The sequence below is a fragment of the Pituophis catenifer genome, unplaced genomic scaffold (assembly GCF_029215685.1).
Source record: "Pituophis catenifer annectens isolate HBS135680 unplaced genomic scaffold, rPitCat1.0.hap2 SCAF_149, whole genome shotgun sequence".
Taxonomy (NCBI): Eukaryota; Metazoa; Chordata; class Lepidosauria; order Squamata; family Colubridae; genus Pituophis; species Pituophis catenifer.
This window is the reverse complement of record NW_027257029.1, coordinates 52,030-69,932: the sequence shown is the minus strand read 5'-3', so window position 1 is coordinate 69,932 and position 17,903 is coordinate 52,030. Positions and strand designations below refer to the sequence as shown.

Below are 17,903 nucleotides of genomic sequence, written 5' to 3'. Positions count from 1 at the left end.
GGAAGTCTTGGAGAAGAGCACATCCCTTCGCATTTGGGGCATTGAAAGGGTAACTATTTGCTCTAGACCTATGCAATTAAAAATGTGCAGCTGGCTGGAACCTTGTTAGGGTCCAAAGGTGCCCTCAAAGCAGACGGAAAGAGGAGGCTTTTGGTGGTTATTTAGGACATCTCAGAATTAACCATCATGGATTCAAGTTTGAGAATAGGTTGAACACAAGGGAGAAAGAATATGCTTCCAAGCAACACCACACACCAAAATATTTTCATTAGAAGAAAACAACGTGGCTTAAAACCAAGGACTGTCTTGATTCATAAACGAGGAATTCAGGAACTGGGCAGAAAAAGTGAATTATTCAGAGCCTAGCTATGATTGAATTTCCAAACATATTTCATGCTACGTGATTTCCCCCCAGCCAGCTCGATGGTTTTTTAAAAGAGATCCATTTGCATCCCATGTGTACAGATTCATTCCCTTTTATAAAGACCTTAATCAATGGTTACCTCTCAGATTGAAAGAAGAGAATATTTGTAGCTCAGGGTTGAAATCAGAGGTGGGTTTCAGTAGGTTCTGACCAGTTTTAGAGAACCGGTAGCAGAAATTTTGAGTAGTTCGTAGAACCGGTAGTAAAAATTCTGGCTGGCCCCGCCCCCATCTATTCTCTGTCTCCCAAGTCCCAGCTGATTGGGAGGAAATGGGGATTTTGCAGTAACCTTCCCCTGTGTTGTGGCCCATATGCGGCCTGTGCAGCTAGTAGCTGATTCCGACAGCAAGGAGGCTGGTATGGTGCTGCGCCAGCAGCCTGTGCAGCTGGCACTCGAGTCAGACAATTAGGAGGCTGGAGAAGATGTGGTGCCAGAGGCGGGGATTCAGCCAGGGCCCTTCAGAACCTCCAGAAGCTCCCCTTAAGTGAAGAGGACAAAGAGGAGGAGCCTCTTCTCGATGCACGGGCGCGCACAGCTGCCAAAAGGCAGGAGTGGCTCCTCAGGAGGGAGGTCTCCTCGAGAGTAAGGCTTGGGGCTAATTGGCCACTCCCTTAGCCTATTTAAGGAGGAACGCCGAATGAAGCAATTTGCAGGGAACAACTTAGTTCACATACCTTCCTGTCTTGTCTTACTTATCTTATCAGCTTCCTGCAAATTGCTTCCGGGCATTCTGCCAACCACAGTAAGCTTTCAGTATTATTCTTTGAATTCTTGGCGGCTATTAATGCAGTTAATTAAAAGCCGTTGTTGTAAAAAAAAAACTGGTTTATTTAGTAACCTAAGGTTTGTACAGACTTTGTGTGTGCTGCGTTCTTTGGGTCCGTAGCTGGGGCAGGACACCCTGCCATGCCCACCAAGCCACACCCACAGAAACCGGTAGTAAAAAAAAAAATGAAACCCACCACTGGTTGAAATGAGAGGTCCTTAGTTCTCTCTGAGGGTTGTTTTCTTGTAGACATTTCATGACCCAGGTAGGTAACATCATCAGTGCTGGAAGGGTTTGGGGGGGAGGAGGAGGAGGACTGTTGATTCCTTGGTGTTCTCTGAGCTTCGTTTTTTTCTTGCAGACGTTTCATTACCCAACTAACTCAGAGGTCTCCAACCTTGGCAACTTTAAGTCTTGTGGACTTCAACTCCCTCATACTGTAGCAGCTTCTCAGTTTTCTTCGTCAACATGTTGCTTTTATCTGGCGGAGAGAAAAAGGATTTCCTCAGCATCGTTGCAAAGACAAACGGTAGCAGGTCTGTGCTGAAGAAATACGTGTAGGTGATTTGATTATTCCCTTTGCCAGATATCCTTAGATAACGAATGCTACTGTCAGAGCCTCTCTGCCTTCTGCTTCCAATGTTAATATTGCTTTGTTCTGCAAAATGATTGTAAATAGAAGGAAAGGAAATGGGTGATTAAGTATTTAGAAATTGACTAGAACTCACAATCTCCTGATGATTGGCCCAAAGTCACCTAGCCAGCCTAAAGCAGGACTAGAATTCACCATTTCCTGGTGATTGGCTCAAAATCACTCAGCCACTTTTCATGTTTAAGGCGGTGCTAGAATTCACCATCTCCTGGTGATTGGCCAAAAGGCACCCAGCCAGTTTTCATGCCTAAAATGGGACTATAACTCTCCATTATTATTATTATTATATTATTATTATAATATATTATTTTATATTATTATATTATTATAATATATTACTATTATAATATATTATTGTTGTTGTTCCACCAGGCTGGGCTATCAACATAACAATTTTAAATTGGGTTTTAAATTCCTGGGGTTTTAAAATTTAGCCGAATTCATTTAATAATTTTAAACTATTTTAACTGATGTTGTTTTGTGTTTTTAATAGGCTGTACACCGCCCTGACTCCTTCGGGAGAAGGGCAGTATAGCAATAAATTTATTTATTTATTTATTTATTTATTTATTTATTTATTTATTTATTTATTTATTTATTTATTTATTTATTTATTTATTTATTTATTTATTTATTTATTATTTTGATGATGATTGGCCCAAAGTCACCCAAGTGGCTTTCATGCCTAAGGCAGGACTAGAATTCACCGTCTCCTGGTGATTGGCCCAAAATGGCCTGGTCTGGCCTAATCTTTCCCCCCTTTTTTTCTTTTGTAATGTAAATTTTAATCTGTTTTAAATTACTGGGGTGTTTTAAATCTGTCTTGGGCCAAATTGTTTAATTCGGTTTTATTCTGCTTTTAAATTTTTGTATTTATGTGTTTTATTTTGTGGCTGTTCACCGCCCTGAGTCCTTCAGGAGTAGGGCGGTATATAAATCCAATAAACAAAACAAACAAACAAAATCCCTCAGCCACTTTTCATGTTTAAGGCAGTGCTAGAATTCACCACCTCCTGGTGACTGGCTCAAAGTCACCCAGCTGCTTTTCATGCCTAAGGAAGGACTAGAATTCACCATCTCCTGGTGATTGGCCAAAAGGCACCCAGCCAATTTTCACACCTAAGGCAGCACTATAACTCACCATTTTTTGGTGATAAACCCAAAGTCACCCAGCCAGCTTTCACACCTAAGGCAGGACTAGAACACACCGTCTCCTGGTTATTGGCCCAAAGTCACCCAGTTGCCTTTCATGACTAAGGCAGAACTAGAACTCACAATCTCATTGTTTCTAATTTGATGCTTTTACCAGTAGACTACGCTGGGTCTAATAGTAGAGGAAAACATCCAAATGTACATTTTCAAAATAAGGTTTTTTTTTTTTAAAAAAAGATTTTATTATATTGCATTACGATACAATACACGTTAAATCGGTTAGACGGTGGTATTTTCTGTACATATTCGATTCGTTCTTTTCAAAAGAAGTTTGATTCCTATAATTAAATGTTAACAATCTGTCACATGAAACTCTACTACTCTTGTTTTCCTGTAACAACGACAACTAAACGAAAGAGTACTTCTGCGGAGATGACAACGGAGACCACGGAACGCAGAGAAAAAGTTTACAAAATACCAGCTCTAATGACTCATTATGGAAAAGATCTTGCAAAGTGATCCTGATACAGTAATTATTGGTGTGTTAGGCAGAATAACAAACCAATTAAACGAAGTGACAGGAACCAAATATTTTGGCTACGCTGAGTGCAGATTTACAAACAAACAAAAACCCACGTTCACTTGCATAATTTCTAAGTTCCTGTTTGGAACTTGAATTTCCAAGCTGTAACCATTAAAAAAATATGAATTCTTTGTTCTTTGCATTGGTTTATTATTATTTTTTTTTTATTGAGGCTGAAGATGACCACACAACGATCGGCTTTTTAAAAGAGGGGCAGGAGCTGTCCCAAGTTTTCTTTTAGCTCTGCTTTGATCAACTCTTTTGCAAACCACAGAATCATAGAGCCGGAAGGGGCCTCAGAGGTCTTCTAGTCCAACCCTCTGTCCAAGGCAGGAGACCTCATACGAAAGATCTCCAAACTTGGCAACTTTAAGAAGTGAACTTTGACTCCCAGAATTCCCCAGCCAGCACGAGTGGCTGAAGAATTCTGGGAGTGGAAGTCCAGAAGTCTTAAAGTTGCCAAGTTGAAAGAGCCCTGCCTTCTACCATCCCAGACAAATGGTTATCCAATCTTTTCTTGAAAAACTCCAGTGATGGAGCATTCGCACCTTCTGGAGGCAAGCTCTTCCACTCATTAATCGTTCTCATTGTCAGGAAATTCCTCCTTATTTCCAGGTAGGCCCTCCCTTTGATGAGCTTCCACCTGTTGCTTCTTGTCCTGCCCTCTGGTGCAATGGAGAATAAGATGACCCCCTCTTCTCTATGACAGGCCCTCAAAGTCCTGGAACTGGGTTATCATGCCTCCCCTAATTCATCTATTTGTTAGGCTGTAACGCTGAATGGTCACTAAAGGAAATGTTGTAAGTCCAGCAATACCAGCACTTTATCCTGTAAGCCCAAGTTTCCATCGCTTCAATAAAATCATAAAGCAAGGAGGAAAATATCCCTTGACTTGATGGCTTGCCATGTTCCCTAAGTAACCCTAAGCTGGATGGATGGATGGATGGATAGATAGATAGATAGATAGATAGATAGATAGATAGATAGATAGATAGATAGGAATACAGTAGGTAGATGATGGATGGATGGATGGATGGATGGATGGATGGAGATAGATAGATGATGGGTAGGTGGGTGGGTGGATGGATGGATTGATATAGATAGATAGACAGACAGACAGATAGACAAACAGACAGACAGATACAGTAGGTAGATGATGGATGGATAGATGGATGGATGGATGGATGAATGGATGGATGGTTAGATGGATGGATGGATGGATGGATGGAGATAGATAGATGATGGATGGATGGGTGGATGAGTGGGTGGATGGATTGATATAGATAGATAGACAGATAGATACAGTAGGTAGATGATGATGGATGGAGAGAGAGAGAGATACAGTAGGTAGATGATGGTTGGATGGATGGATGGATGGATGGATAGATAGATAGATAGATAAATAGATAGAAAGATACATATGAATACAGTAGGTAGATGATGGATGGATGGATGGTTGGATGGATGGAGATAGATAGATGATGGGTAGGTGGGTGGATGGATGGATGGATGGATATAGATAGATAGACAGACAGACAGACAGACAGATACAGTAGGTAGATGATGGATGGATGGATGGATGGATGGATGGATGGATGGATGGATGGATGGAGATAGATAGATTATGGATGGGTGGGTGGATGAGTGGGTGGATGGATTGATATAGATAGATAGACAGATAGATAGATACAGTAGGTAGATGATGATGGATGGAGAGAGAGAGATACAGTAGGTAGATGATGGATGGATGGATGGATAGATAGATAGATAGATAGATAGATAGATAGATAGATAGATAGATAGATACAGTAGGTAGATGATGATGATGATGGATGGATACAGTAGGTAGATGATGATGATGATGGATGGCTACAGTAGGTAGATAATGGATAGATGGAGGGAAGGAGGGGGAGAGAGAGACGGAGGGAGAGACACAGAGAGAGGTCTCATTATTTTCCAGGAAGACCCGAGTTGATTTGGACTGCGCCTCCTGCACCACCCAGGGACCTCTTCGTAGGAAGACGCAACGTCAGCAGACCCAGAGGGTTGAGCCCCGCTCAGCTGAGGATCAGGTGGGAGGCGGAAGCGAAAGCGACCCGGCTGGACAGGATCAGTAAGAGACCCCAGGCGGGAGGAGGAGACGCGCAGTCCGCACAGTCGGTAGCAGCCGATCCGGACGCGCTTCAGGTTCTGCAGCTCCGGAAGGCGGGATGAGCGCGCAGCGGCTCCGCATCTCCCTTCTCCCCTAGCTTTTTGCAGAAGGCGGGCTTCTCTTTTGCTGGGCTGCAAGGATCTTGGGGGCGGGGAGGGGGGAGAAGAGGGGGGGGAGGAAAGGTTGGTCTGTCCTCCCCCTCGTTGCCCCGTTGAGGAATTTTGCTCGGCTGGGAAGAAGCGCCAGGAAAACTCCACAATAGGTAAGGCAGAAAGATTTTTTTTTGGGGGGTGGGGTTAAATTTAAAAAGTACCCTCCCTCTCTCCTTCTTCTCCTTCTTTCCTTCCCTCCCTACCTCTCTCTTCCTCTCTCTCTCCCTCCGTCTTTCTTTCTCTTTCCCTCTCTCTCCCTTTCTCTCCCTCTTCTCCTTCCTACGCTCCCTGTCTCTTGCTTTCTTTCTCTCTCTCTCTCTCTTTCTCTCTCTCCCACCCTCCCTCTTTCTTTCTTTCTCTCCCTCTTCTCTTTCCTATCCTCCCTGTCCCTCTTGCTTTCTCTCTCTCTACTCTCTCTTTCTCCCTTTCTTTCTCTCCCTCTCCCACCCTCCCTCTTTCTCTTTCTCTTTCCCTCCCTCTCCCCTCTCTCTCCCTTTCTTTCCCTCTTCTCCTTCCTACCCTCCCTGTCTCTCTTGCTTTCTTGCTTTCTGTCTCTCTCTCTTTCTCCCTCTCCCACCCTCCCTCTTTCTTTCTTTCTCTCCCTCTTCTCTTTCCTACCCTCCCTGTCCCTCTTGCTTTCTCTCTCTACTCTCTCTCTCTCTCTCCCTTTCTTTCTCTCTCTCCCACCCTCCCTCTTTCTCTTTCTCTTTCCCTCTCTCTCCCTTTCTCTCCCTCTTCTCCTTCCTACCCTCCCTGTCTCTCTTGCTTTCTTTCTTTCTCTCTCTCTCTCTCCCACCCTCCCTCTTTCTTTCTCTCTCTCTCTCTTTCTTTCTTTCTGTCTCCCTCCCCCTCCCTCCCTCTTTCTCTCCCTTTCTTTCTCTCTCCCCCCTCTCTCCCTCTCTTTCTCTCTCTTTTCCTCTCTCTCTCCCCCCTCTCCCTCTTTCTTTCTCTCTCTCTTTCTCTCTCTCTCTCTCTCTTTCTCTGTGTCTCCCTCCCTCTTTCTCTTTCTCTCCCTCTCTTTCTCTCTCTCTCCCTCTTTCTCTCCCTCCCTCCCTCCCTTTCTCTCTTTTTGGCTTTGGCACTCTGTTAATCTCAATCCTTTGCTTCCCAATTGTACCGGGATGGGGTAGATTGCAAAAGCTTGTGACTTCTTCTTCTTCTTCTTCTTCTTCTTCTTCTTCTTCTTCTTCTTCTTCTTCTTCTTCTTCTTCTTCTTCTTCTTCTTCTTCTTCTTCTTCTTCTTCTTCTTCTTCTTCTTCTTCTTCTTCTTCTTCTTCTTCTTCTTCTCCTCCTCCTCCTCCTCCTCCTCCTCCTCCTCCTCCTCCTCCTCCTCCTCCTCCTCCTCCTCCTTCTCAGGGCATTGGGGTATGTGTGTTTGGGGGTGGGGTATTGAACCCTGCAGGGAGGGTAAAAAGCGTGTCTGATTTTCATTGTCCGCCTCTCTGTCTCTCTCTCTCCCTCTCCCTCTCCCTCTCCCTCTCCCTCTCTCTCTCTCCCTCCCTCCCCCCTCCCCCCTCCCTTTTCTTTTTCCTGCAGGGTTTTAAGGAAACGGCTGCGTTCGCTCCGGAGATTGTTTCTATTCTGGGCTGGAGTACAAAGCTCCTTCAATCTTTGTTACGGGACCCAATTGGGGTGAGATGCTTTCTTGCATCTTTCTTATGCGGAAAGGGGGCTATGGGGGGGATCGAGGAGGCAGGCACTGTCCAAGGAGTTAACCAACTTTCTTTGCAAGCCGAGACTCTCTTTAAACCGTCCAGCTAAATCCTTTTCAGTTGTGTTTGTAACCCTGGCAATCGTTTTTTCCTTCTCCTGCTTTGCTTTCCAGTCATCTGCCCTTGCTTCACTGGAACTGAGCCGCAAAGTTTAAGAAGGACCTTTTTTATAGCCCTTTCTGGAAAATGGCCGAGACTTTCCTCGCCGGTCACATCATTTGAAGGACAAGCCCTTCAGCTGAAGGTCCAGACATGGCAAACGCTTCGGAGGATAGAGACCTGGGCACCAACGCCATCAGCCTTGGACCCGAGGGCACCTGCTGCCGTGAAAACTCTACCGCGTTCAACTTCACGTCCCAGGAGTTTCAATCCCCAGATTTCTACGTGGTCCTCCCGGTGATCTACTCGGTGATCTGTGCGGTGGGTCTGACCGGGAACACGGCCGTCATCTATGTGATCCTGAAGGCTCCCAAAATGAAGACGGTCACCAACATGTTCATCCTGAACTTAGCCATCGCCGACGACCTCTTCACCTTGGTCCTGCCCATCAACATCGCCGAACACCTCCTGCACTACTGGCCCTTCGGCGAGGTCCTTTGCAAGATCATCCTCTCCGTTGACCATTACAACATCTTCTCCAGCATTTATTTCCTGACCGTCATGAGCATCGACCGATACTTGGTGGTGCTGTCGACCGTCCGGTCGAAGAGAATGCCTCACCGTACCTACCGGGCAGCCCGTCTCATCAGCATCGGCGTTTGGGTCCTGGTTACCTTAATCGTCTTTCCCTTCTTCATCTTTGCCAACGTCTACAAGGATGACTTGAACATCACGAGTTGCGGACTCAATTTCCCCAAACCTGAAAGATCGTGGTTCAAAGCCAGCCGGATCTACACGCTCTTGTTGGGCTTCGCCATTCCGGTTTCCACCATCTGTGCCCTTTACGCCATGATGTTGTACAATCTGAGGAACATGAGCTTAAACTCGAACGCCAAAGCTTTGGACAAAGCGAAAAAGAAAGTCACCATTATGGTTTTCGTGGTGTTAGCGGTGTGTCTCTTCTGCTGGACGCCGTTCCACCTGGCCACCATCGTGGCTTTGACCACGGACTTGCCCCAGACCCCCGTGGTCATCGGCATCTCTTATTTCATCACCAGCCTAAGCTATGCCAATTCGTGCTTGAATCCTTTCTTGTACGCCTTCCTGGATGACAGCTTTCAGAAAAGTTTCCGGAAGATGTTAGAATGCAGAGCAGCTTGAAGCAAAAACTTCTGATTCCTGAACAATGTTGGGTTTAGTCACACCCCATCTTGCAAACTTTGGCCTTTGAGGTCCATAAAACATATATATATATATATATGTGGAAGAATGCCCCCTCCCACATGTTGGGGTAGACCAGGTGTCCCGATAGAGAAACACTTAATCTTTCCCTGGCTCAAGCTGATGAAGGGAAGAGAACTTGTGGCTCAGAGGTTAATTCAACTGCCTAACATGCAGGAAGCCCAAGTTCGCATCCGAGTAAGGGTATGGCTAGCTGATGAGAGCTAAATAGCTTGAAATAGATCTATACTAGTCTCCCTTTATTTCTTTATCAGCAAAATATAAATTTGATTATATATATATACAGCTGCAGCTGCATTGCATTAAAACATTGAAACAAGGAATTTGAGTGTACATCTACGCAGGTAGTCCTCGATTTACGACCACGAAGGAGCCCCCCACCAAATTTCCATCACTAAGCAAGACACTTTGCCCCATTTTACGACCGTTCTCACCGCCATCATTAAGGGAACCGCTGCGGTTGTTAAGTAAGTCGCATGGTTGTTAAGCAAATCTGGCTTCCCCCGTTGACTTTGCTTGTCCGAAGGTCGCCAAAAGGGATCACGTGACACACGCACACACCCCGGGGACACGGCGACCGTCATAAATATATGAGCCCGTTGCCCAAGCCTCTGAATTTTGATCAAGTGGTCATGGGGATGCTACAACGGTCGTAAGTGTGAAACACGGCCATAAGTTGCTTTTCTCAGTGACGTTGTAAGCTCGAATGGTCACTAAACGAAGGGCTGTAAGTCAAGGACTACCTGTACATTTCAGTGGGTTTGCCTTGTTTTAAATTATGTTCAGGTAATTTTGCTTTGCTCCAGTGCCTAATAATAATATATGTAAACCCGGAAGGGTAGAAGACAAGCTATTTAATTTAACAGCTGTGATGTTATTAATCTTGGTTTTCCTCTGCCCCCTGGTGGATAAGAACAAAATTGCTCCATGAATAAATAGCATGAAAATAGACTTGGAAGTTGTCTGAGTAACTGAGACTGGGGAAAGGGGTTCTTATTTATTTACTTGTTTGTTTGTTTGTTTATTTATTTTCTTTATTTGCTTATCTATTTATTTACTTATTTATTTACTTATTCTTATTTATTTCTTTTGTCCCATTGTGCCTACGAATAAAGTTTCTCGGTCTTTCACCCTTAAGGCTCCTAAACACCCCAAAGGTTGCATTTATAAAGTGATATCGTAAGCAGTATGCATGTTAGTATTGCAGGCTAAACTCTGCACACAGCCTGGAGTTCGATCTTGGCCAGCTCCAGGTCGATTCAGCCTTCCATCCTTCTGAGGTTGGTAAAATGAGGATCCAAATTGTTGGGGGCCAGAGGTTGACTCTGTAAACAGCTTTTGAGAAGGCTGTAAAGCACTGTGAAGCAGTATATAAGTCTAAATGCTATTGCTATTGCCCTTCCTTCCTTCCTTCCTTCCTTCCTTCCTTCCTTCCTTCCTTCCTTCCTTCCTGTTAGAATGCAGCACTGCAGGCTAATTCTACCAACTGCCATGAGTTTGAACCCAACTGGCTCAAGGTTGACTCAGCCTTCCATTCCTCCGAGGTTGGTACAATGAGGATCCAGATTGCTTCGGGGGCAAGAAGCTGACTCTGTAAGCAGCTTAGAGAAGGCTGTAAAGCACCGTGAAGCGGTATATAAATTCTATTGATATAAACCGATGTCTTTATTCTATTCAAACTGGGCGACTTATTCAGGAGCTGCAGGCTTCTTAGCGGTGCTACATTTCTTCAGCAATCACGTTCTTGCTTCCTCCTTCGAACACAATTTGGTAAAACAAAACAGACGCCAGAGCAAACTACAAACCTCAGGAAGTTTTTGTCGTCGTTATTTTTCAGCCGAATGGGATCCAATTAGCATGTAAGCCGAAAGTTTAGCATGATAGAGAAATCTGTGCAGAGGCCTTCAAGATGGTCTGTTTTGACAGCTGGTTTATTTTAATTTTTGTAAGGATCCATTGCTTTCTCATTGTGGGGGAGGGGGGGATACCATACTTTTCAGAGTATAAGACGCACCTTCCCCCCCCCCCTAAAAGGGGCTGACAATTTAGGTGCGTCTTATACACCGAATGTAGCCCCGCCCACCCACTGGCCCCCGGCCCTTTGGGCTCTGCCTCGCAGCAGTTACCTCCTTGCAAGCAAACAGCAAAAAAAAAAAAAACAGCTCCTTTCAGCTTCAGCACAGCCTAATTAGCACAAGTTGATTGGATCAGCCTCCCGACTCTCAGCTGATTTGCTCTCAGCTGTTTTGCGCAGGGCTCTGCTGCTTGCTGCAAAGAGGTAAATTGCTGGAGCAGATTTTTTTTTTTTTCCTTGTGCTAATCAAGCTTTGGTGAAAACGAAAATGAAAGTAAAGCAGGCTGTTTGCTGTTTGCTGCAAGGAGGCAAAATTGCTCAGAGGCAGAGGGAGATTTCTTTTTTGTCTTTTCCTCACCAAAAAAAGGTAGGTGCGTCTTATACTCCGAAAAATACGGTAGGTTTGCAAAGAGAGTCAGTGCTTTTTTGATGAACTGAGATGGAAGGATTGTGCCGATAAATTGTAGGGAGGAGGTGTGCAAAAGAAAAAGTGTGTGTAATTCTTGAATACATGACACAAGCTTTCCAAATCTAAGGTTTAAAGATAATGTGCTGGACTAGAGGGGGATAGGATTTTTCACTGTTCCTTGCCTTCACGCACTCAAGTTATTTTGCCAAAAGATTCTCACGGTCGTAATGATTAGTTACTTGATTTTTCCAAAAGCTTGTATGAAACCTTTTGAAAATCTAAAAATCTGCCAGCATCAGCAGCATCAGTGGTGGGAATTGCACGAACCCTTAAATCTCTTTGACTGTTAGCTCCGTCTTTTCTAGCTCTGTAACATTTTTTTCTAGACAGACGGTTTGGTGTAATGGTGAAGGCACCAAGCTTAAAACCAGGAAACCGTGAGTCCTAGTCCTGATTTAAGACAGCTGGGCAATTTTAACTTAACTTAGAATAACAGAGTTGGAAGGGACCTTGGAGGTCATCTAGCCCAACCCCCTGTTCAATCATTTCTAACAAGTGGAAGTCCAGTCGCTTTTTGAAAGCCTCCACTGATGAAGCAACCAAAACCTCTGTAGGTAGGCTGTTCCACTGGTTGATTGTTCTCACTGCCAGAATCAATTTTGGCTCAAACATCAGGAGACGGTGAGTTCTAGTTCCGCCTTAGGCATGAAAGCCGGCTGGGTGACTTTGGGCCAATCACCAAGAGATGGTGAGTTCTAGTCCCGCCTTAGGCATGAAAGCCAGTTGGGTGACTTTGGGCCAATCACCAGGAGACGGTGAGTTCTAGTCCCGCCTTAGGCATGAAAGCCGGCTGGGTGACTTTGGGCCAATCACCAGGAGACGGTGAGTTCTAGTCCCGCCTTAGGCATGAAAGCCAGCTGGGTGACTTTGGGCCAATCACCAGGAGACGGTGAGTTCTAGTTCCGCCTTAGGCATGAAAGGCAGGTGGGTGACTTTGGGCCAATCACCAGGAGACGGTGAGTTCTAGTTCCGCCTTAGGCATGAAAGGCAGGTGGGTGACTTTGGGCCAATCACCAGGAGACGGTGAGTTCTAGTTCCGCCTTAGGCATGAAAGGCAGGTGGGTGACTTTGGGCCAATCACCAGGAGACGGTGAGTTCTAGTTCCACCTTAGACATGAAAGCCAGCTGGGTGATTTGGGCCAATCACCAGGAGACGGTGAGTTCTAGTCCCGCCTTAGGCATGAAAGCCAGCTGGGTGACTTTGGGCCAATCACCAGGAGACGGTGAGTTCTAGTCCCGCCTTAGGCATGAAAGCCAGCTGGGTGACTTTGGGCCAATCACCAGGAGACGGTGAGTTCTAGTCCCTCCTTAGACACGAAAGCCTCTGGGTGGCTTTCAGCCAATCACCAAGGAAAGTGGCTTGCTTGTGATTGGAAGTGACTTCTCGTGCAGTCGCTTCCTTTTGGGTTCCTCTTTGCAAAGATGGACTGTTTCTCCTTCAGACCGGATACAGAGGTGATCTCTCCAATGGCCTTGTGTGTGTCTCTCTCTCAAATATATAAGTCGACTTTGTCCTCAGTTCGCCTGGTGAATAACGACCTAATATGGATCTGAAGGTCAGGAATGTTCCTTTCCCCCCCCCCTTCTTTTAAAAAAAACCTCTCTGTGAACAAATAAATCACATGTAAAATAGATGTATATTTGGCATCTGGGGCTTTATGGAGAACTTAGTGTTCCTTGCTGCTTTGACCCAAATGCATCACTCCGAATGGAGTTTTTTAAATATATGGCATCTGCTCTTCTTGTTTTCATTTTTAACCTGCTCTAAATAGAAGCCTCCGTTTTTAATTTGAGGGAGATGCCAATACTCTGTTGTGCTGCTATGACAGAGGCATCTATTTTGTTCCGGCGGTATCACATCTAGGCTCCCATCTACTACCTTGACTTATGAGTGCAATTAAGCCCAGAATTACTATTGCGAGTAATGGCAATAATTAACAGAATCACAGAATAATAGAAGAGATGGAAGGGACCTTGGAGGTCTTCTAGTCCAACCCCCTCCTCAGGCAGGAAACCCTACACCACTTCAGACAAATGGCTGTCCAATCTCTTCTTTAAAAACTTCCAGTGTTGGAGCCTTCACAACTTCTGGAGGCAAGTTGTTCCACTGGTTAATTGTTCTAACTATCGGGAAATTTCCTCTTAGTTCTAGATTGCTTTTCTCCTTGATTAGTTTCCATCTGATGCTTCTTGTCCTGCCTTCAGGTGCTTTGGAGAATATTTTAGATTAGATTAACAGAGTTGGAAGGAACCATGTAGATCCATGATGGCGAACCTATGGCACGAGTGCCACAGGTGGCGCACGGAGCCATATCGGTGGGCACACAAGCGTTGCCCTAGCTCAGCCAGCTGATTTTGGGGCCTTTCAGTCCCACCGGAAGTCAGGCTGTTTCCAGCCTTAGGAGGACCTCTGGGGCGGAGGCTGTTTTCGTCCTCCCCAGACTCCTAGAAAGGCTCTGGAGCCTGGGGAGAGTAAAAAACGGGTCTTCCGGTCCCACCGGAAGTCAGCAAATGGGCCATTTCTGGCCTCCGGAGGGCCTCCAGGTGTGTGTGAGGAAGGCCGTTTTTGCCCTCCCCAGGCTCCTAGAAAGGCTCTGGAGCCAAGAAAACCTCTGAGCGTGGGGAGGACGATAAACGGGCCTCGCGTGCCAAAAGTGGGGGGAGTGTGGGAGGGTCGTGCACGCATGTGCGGGGTGCATTGAATTATGGGTGTGGTCATGCGCCTACGCGACACCCCCCCCCCGCAGTCCCCCTGCTTTTGGCACATGACGACAAAAAGGTTAGCCGTCGCTGTTGTAGGTCGTCTAATCCAACCCCCCACCCAAGCAGGAGACCCTATACCATTGACCCCCCTCATCCTTGTGGCAACCCCTGAGCTATTGGAAGACTGCTATCACGTCCTTCTTTTCATTAAATTAGACACCCCCAATTCTTCTTATCTTTTAGCCTCCAGTCCCCTAATCATCTCTGTCGCTCTAAACAAATCTTAACAAATTAAACAGGTCACCATGGGGCTGTCGCTGATTTTATCATCTTTTTGCACTGGCATGAAATGAACACAGAGGACATTACGTCGATCAATTTTATCCCATGGGCATTTTTGCCAGAATACAGAAATAAATGCCAGGGGGAGGGGAAAAAAATCAAAATGTATTGTCACATCATCATGGAATGCTGCAAACAACTGTAAGTACCTTTTGGGAGGTGTATTGTAACTTCAGCTGGTTTCAAAGCCACTGGTTGTTAAGCAAGCACTTTTTTTTCTTTTTTTCTTTTTAAATTTTTTTTTAATTCCTAAACATTTTTGAAAAACAGTGCCTTGTCAGGATAACATTTACAAATAGGAGAAAAACCAAAGAAAAGGCGATAGTAAAACGTAACACACCAACTTATGTTAATAACAATAATATAATAATATAACAACAGTAATTATAATAGTATAACCAAAAAACTTAAACTAAATTTCTTCTTACATTAGCTTGCTTACATTTTTACCCTTACTATAGTTATAGTTTTATACATCTTTATTTTCTATATTAACAAATATCAACATTCATAAACTTACTTTCTCTCATTTCTACCTCTTGTCTCTATCCATTCATAAAATTTATTCATTTATTTATTTATTTTGTCACATTTCTATGCCGCCCAACTCCCAAGGGACTCTTAAAATTAATTCCATGTCCGATAATATTCTGAGTCTTCTTTATCTTTAATTTTTAAAGTTAGTCTATCCATTTCCACACAATCCCAAATTTTCCTAATTATATCCTCGTCCAGAGGGTTGTTTTTTTTTTTTAATTTGATTTATATGCCGCCCTTCTCTGGAGACTCAGGGCGGCTTACAATGCGCTAAGCAATAGCCTTCATCCTTTTGTATATTTATACAAAGTCAGCTTATTGCCCCCACAAACTGGGTCCTCAATTTACCTACCTTAGAAAGGATGGAAGGCTGAGTCAACCTTGAGCCCGGTGAGATTCGAACCTGCAGTAATTGCAGGCAGCTGGTCTTAATAACAGGGTGCTTTAGACCACTGTACTATCAAGGCTCTTTTTCACATCTTATTCCCGTTTTTCCAGTATTTAGCATATATAATCCTTGCTGCCGTCAGTATATGTAACACTACGTATGAAAGCAGGTGCTTTCTAATGGGAAAGAAATCAACTATACATTGGAGTTACTGATTTTTTTGCAATTCTGGGTTCCAGAAACTTCTGTCCGGTCAAAGAAATGTTTCCAAATCTTCTAGGAAGCTTCCTAGGATGCTAGCAATCCTTTGACCAAATTTTCAAGAAAAGATTGGACCACCGTTCATCCAGGACTCCTGTCTTGGACAATAGAGTTGAACTAGAAGGTCTCTGAGTGCCCCTTATAACCAGAAGTAGGTTTCAGCAGGTTCTGACCAGTTCTAGAGAACCGGTAGTGCAAATTTTGAGTAGTTTGGAGAACCGGTAGTAAAATTTTGACTGGCCCCGCCCCCATCTATTCCCTGCCTCCCAAGTCCCAGCTGATCAGATTTTGCAGTAACCTTCCCCTGGATTGGGATGGGAATGGACATTTTACAGTATCCTTTCCCTGCCACGCCCACCAAGCCACGCCCACCAAGCCATGCCACGCCCACCAAGCCACACCCACAGAAACGGTAGTAAAAAAATTTGGAAACCCACCACTGCTTTCAACCCACTGAGTCTATGGTTTTGCTAAACAAAACCAATTAGCCAGACAACCAGATCCAGTGGATCAAACGTGAAGTGTTAATATCACTTTATAATGCCTTGGTAAGATCACACTTGGAATATTGCATCCTGTTTTAGTCGCCACAATATAAAAAGCTGTTGAAACTCTGGAAAGAGTGCAGAGAAGAGCAACAAAGATGATTAGAATAGAATAGAATAGAATGGAATGGAATGGAATGGAATAGAATAGAATAGAATAGAATAGAATAGAATAGAATAGAATAGAATAGAATAGAATAGAATAGAATAGAATAGAATAGAATAGAAAAATGGAGTGGAGTGGAGGAGTAGAGTAGAGAATAGAATAGAATAGAATAGAATAGAATAGAATAGAATAGAATAGAATAGAATAGAATAGAATAGAATAGAATAGAATAGAATAGAATAGAATAGAATAGAATTCTTTATTGGCCAAGTGTGATTGGACACATAAGGAATTTGTCTTTGGTGCATAGGCTCTCAGTGTACATAAAAAGACAAGATACATTCGTCAAGAATCATAAGGTACAACACTTAATGATAGTCATAGGGAAACAATCAATATAAATTTTAAGGATACAAGAACAGTCATACAGTCATCAGTGGGAGGAGATGGGTAATAGGAACGATGAGAAGATTAATAGTAATGCATTCTTAGTAACTAGTTTGACTATTAGAGTCAAACTATTAGGGGACTAGAGGCTAAAACATACAAAGAATGGTTGGAGGAACTGGGTATATGTAGGTTTAATGAAAAGAAGGACCAGGGGAGACATGATAGCAGTGTTCCAATATCTCAGGGGCTGCCCCAAAGAAGAGGAAGTCAAGCTATTCTCCAAAGCACCTGAGGGCAGGACAAGAAGCAATGGGTGGAAACTCATCAAGGAGAGAAGCAACTTAGAACTAAGGAGAAATTTCCTGACTGTGAGAACAATTAACCAGTGGAACAACTTGCCTCCAGAAGTTGTGGCTGCTCCAACACTGGAAAAAGTGACTTACAACCAGTATTCGCACTTACAACCATCACAGTTTTCCATAGTCACAGATCAAAATCAAAAATGGCAACTGGCATGTATTTACAATTGTTGCACCATCCCAAGGTCGTGCGCTCCCCACTTGCGACCTTCCCAGCCAGCTTCAGAGAAGCAAAGTCAATGGAAGAAGCCAGATTCACTTCACCAACTGCAATGATTTGTTTAATGTCCGTGCCCAAAACGGATGTAAAACCGGGTGTGACTCACTGAAATTCAGGTCCCAGTTGGGGTTGCCACAAAGAAGAGGGGGTCAGTCTATTCTCCAAAGCACCTGAGGGCAGGACAAGAAGCAATGGGTGGAAACTAATCAAGGAGAGAAGCAACCTAGAACTAAGGAGAAATTTCCTGGCAGTTAGAACAAATAACCGGTGGAACTACTTGCCTCCAGAAGTTGTGGCTGCTCCAACACTGGAGGTTTTCAAGAAGAGGTTGGACAACCATTTTCTGAATTGGTTGAGCAGGCTGGGGTTGAATTAGAAGACCTCCAAGGCAGTGGTGGGTTCCTTCCGGTTCAGCCCGGTTCAGCTGAACCGGTAGCGGTGATGATATGATGTCACCGAACCGGTTTTCCCCCCCACCTCACCCCCCACCCCCCATGTTATTCTTACCTTTTATTTGGCCCCACCCCCAATCTATTGCTGCCTCTTGAATCCCAGCTAATGGCTAGAAGGAAAA

At 44.4% G+C, this 17,903-nt stretch overlaps 1 protein-coding gene across 1 annotated transcript; it reads left to right on the top strand.

The window, feature by feature from the left end:
- The first annotated feature begins 7,846 nt into the window (after positions 1-7,846).
- Positions 7,847-8,854, top strand: NPBWR2 (neuropeptides B and W receptor 2). The gene has a single exon (XM_070956615.1). It carries the CDS (start codon positions 7,847-7,849, stop codon positions 8,852-8,854), a length of 1,008 nt encoding a protein of 335 aa, XP_070812716.1.
- Positions 8,855-17,903: the final 9,049 nt, after the last annotated feature.

Coding starts and splice junctions, on each gene's coding strand:
- NPBWR2 (XM_070956615.1), top strand. CDS start 7,847: ATGGCAAACGCTTCGGAGGATAGAGACCTGGGCACCAACGCCATCAGC.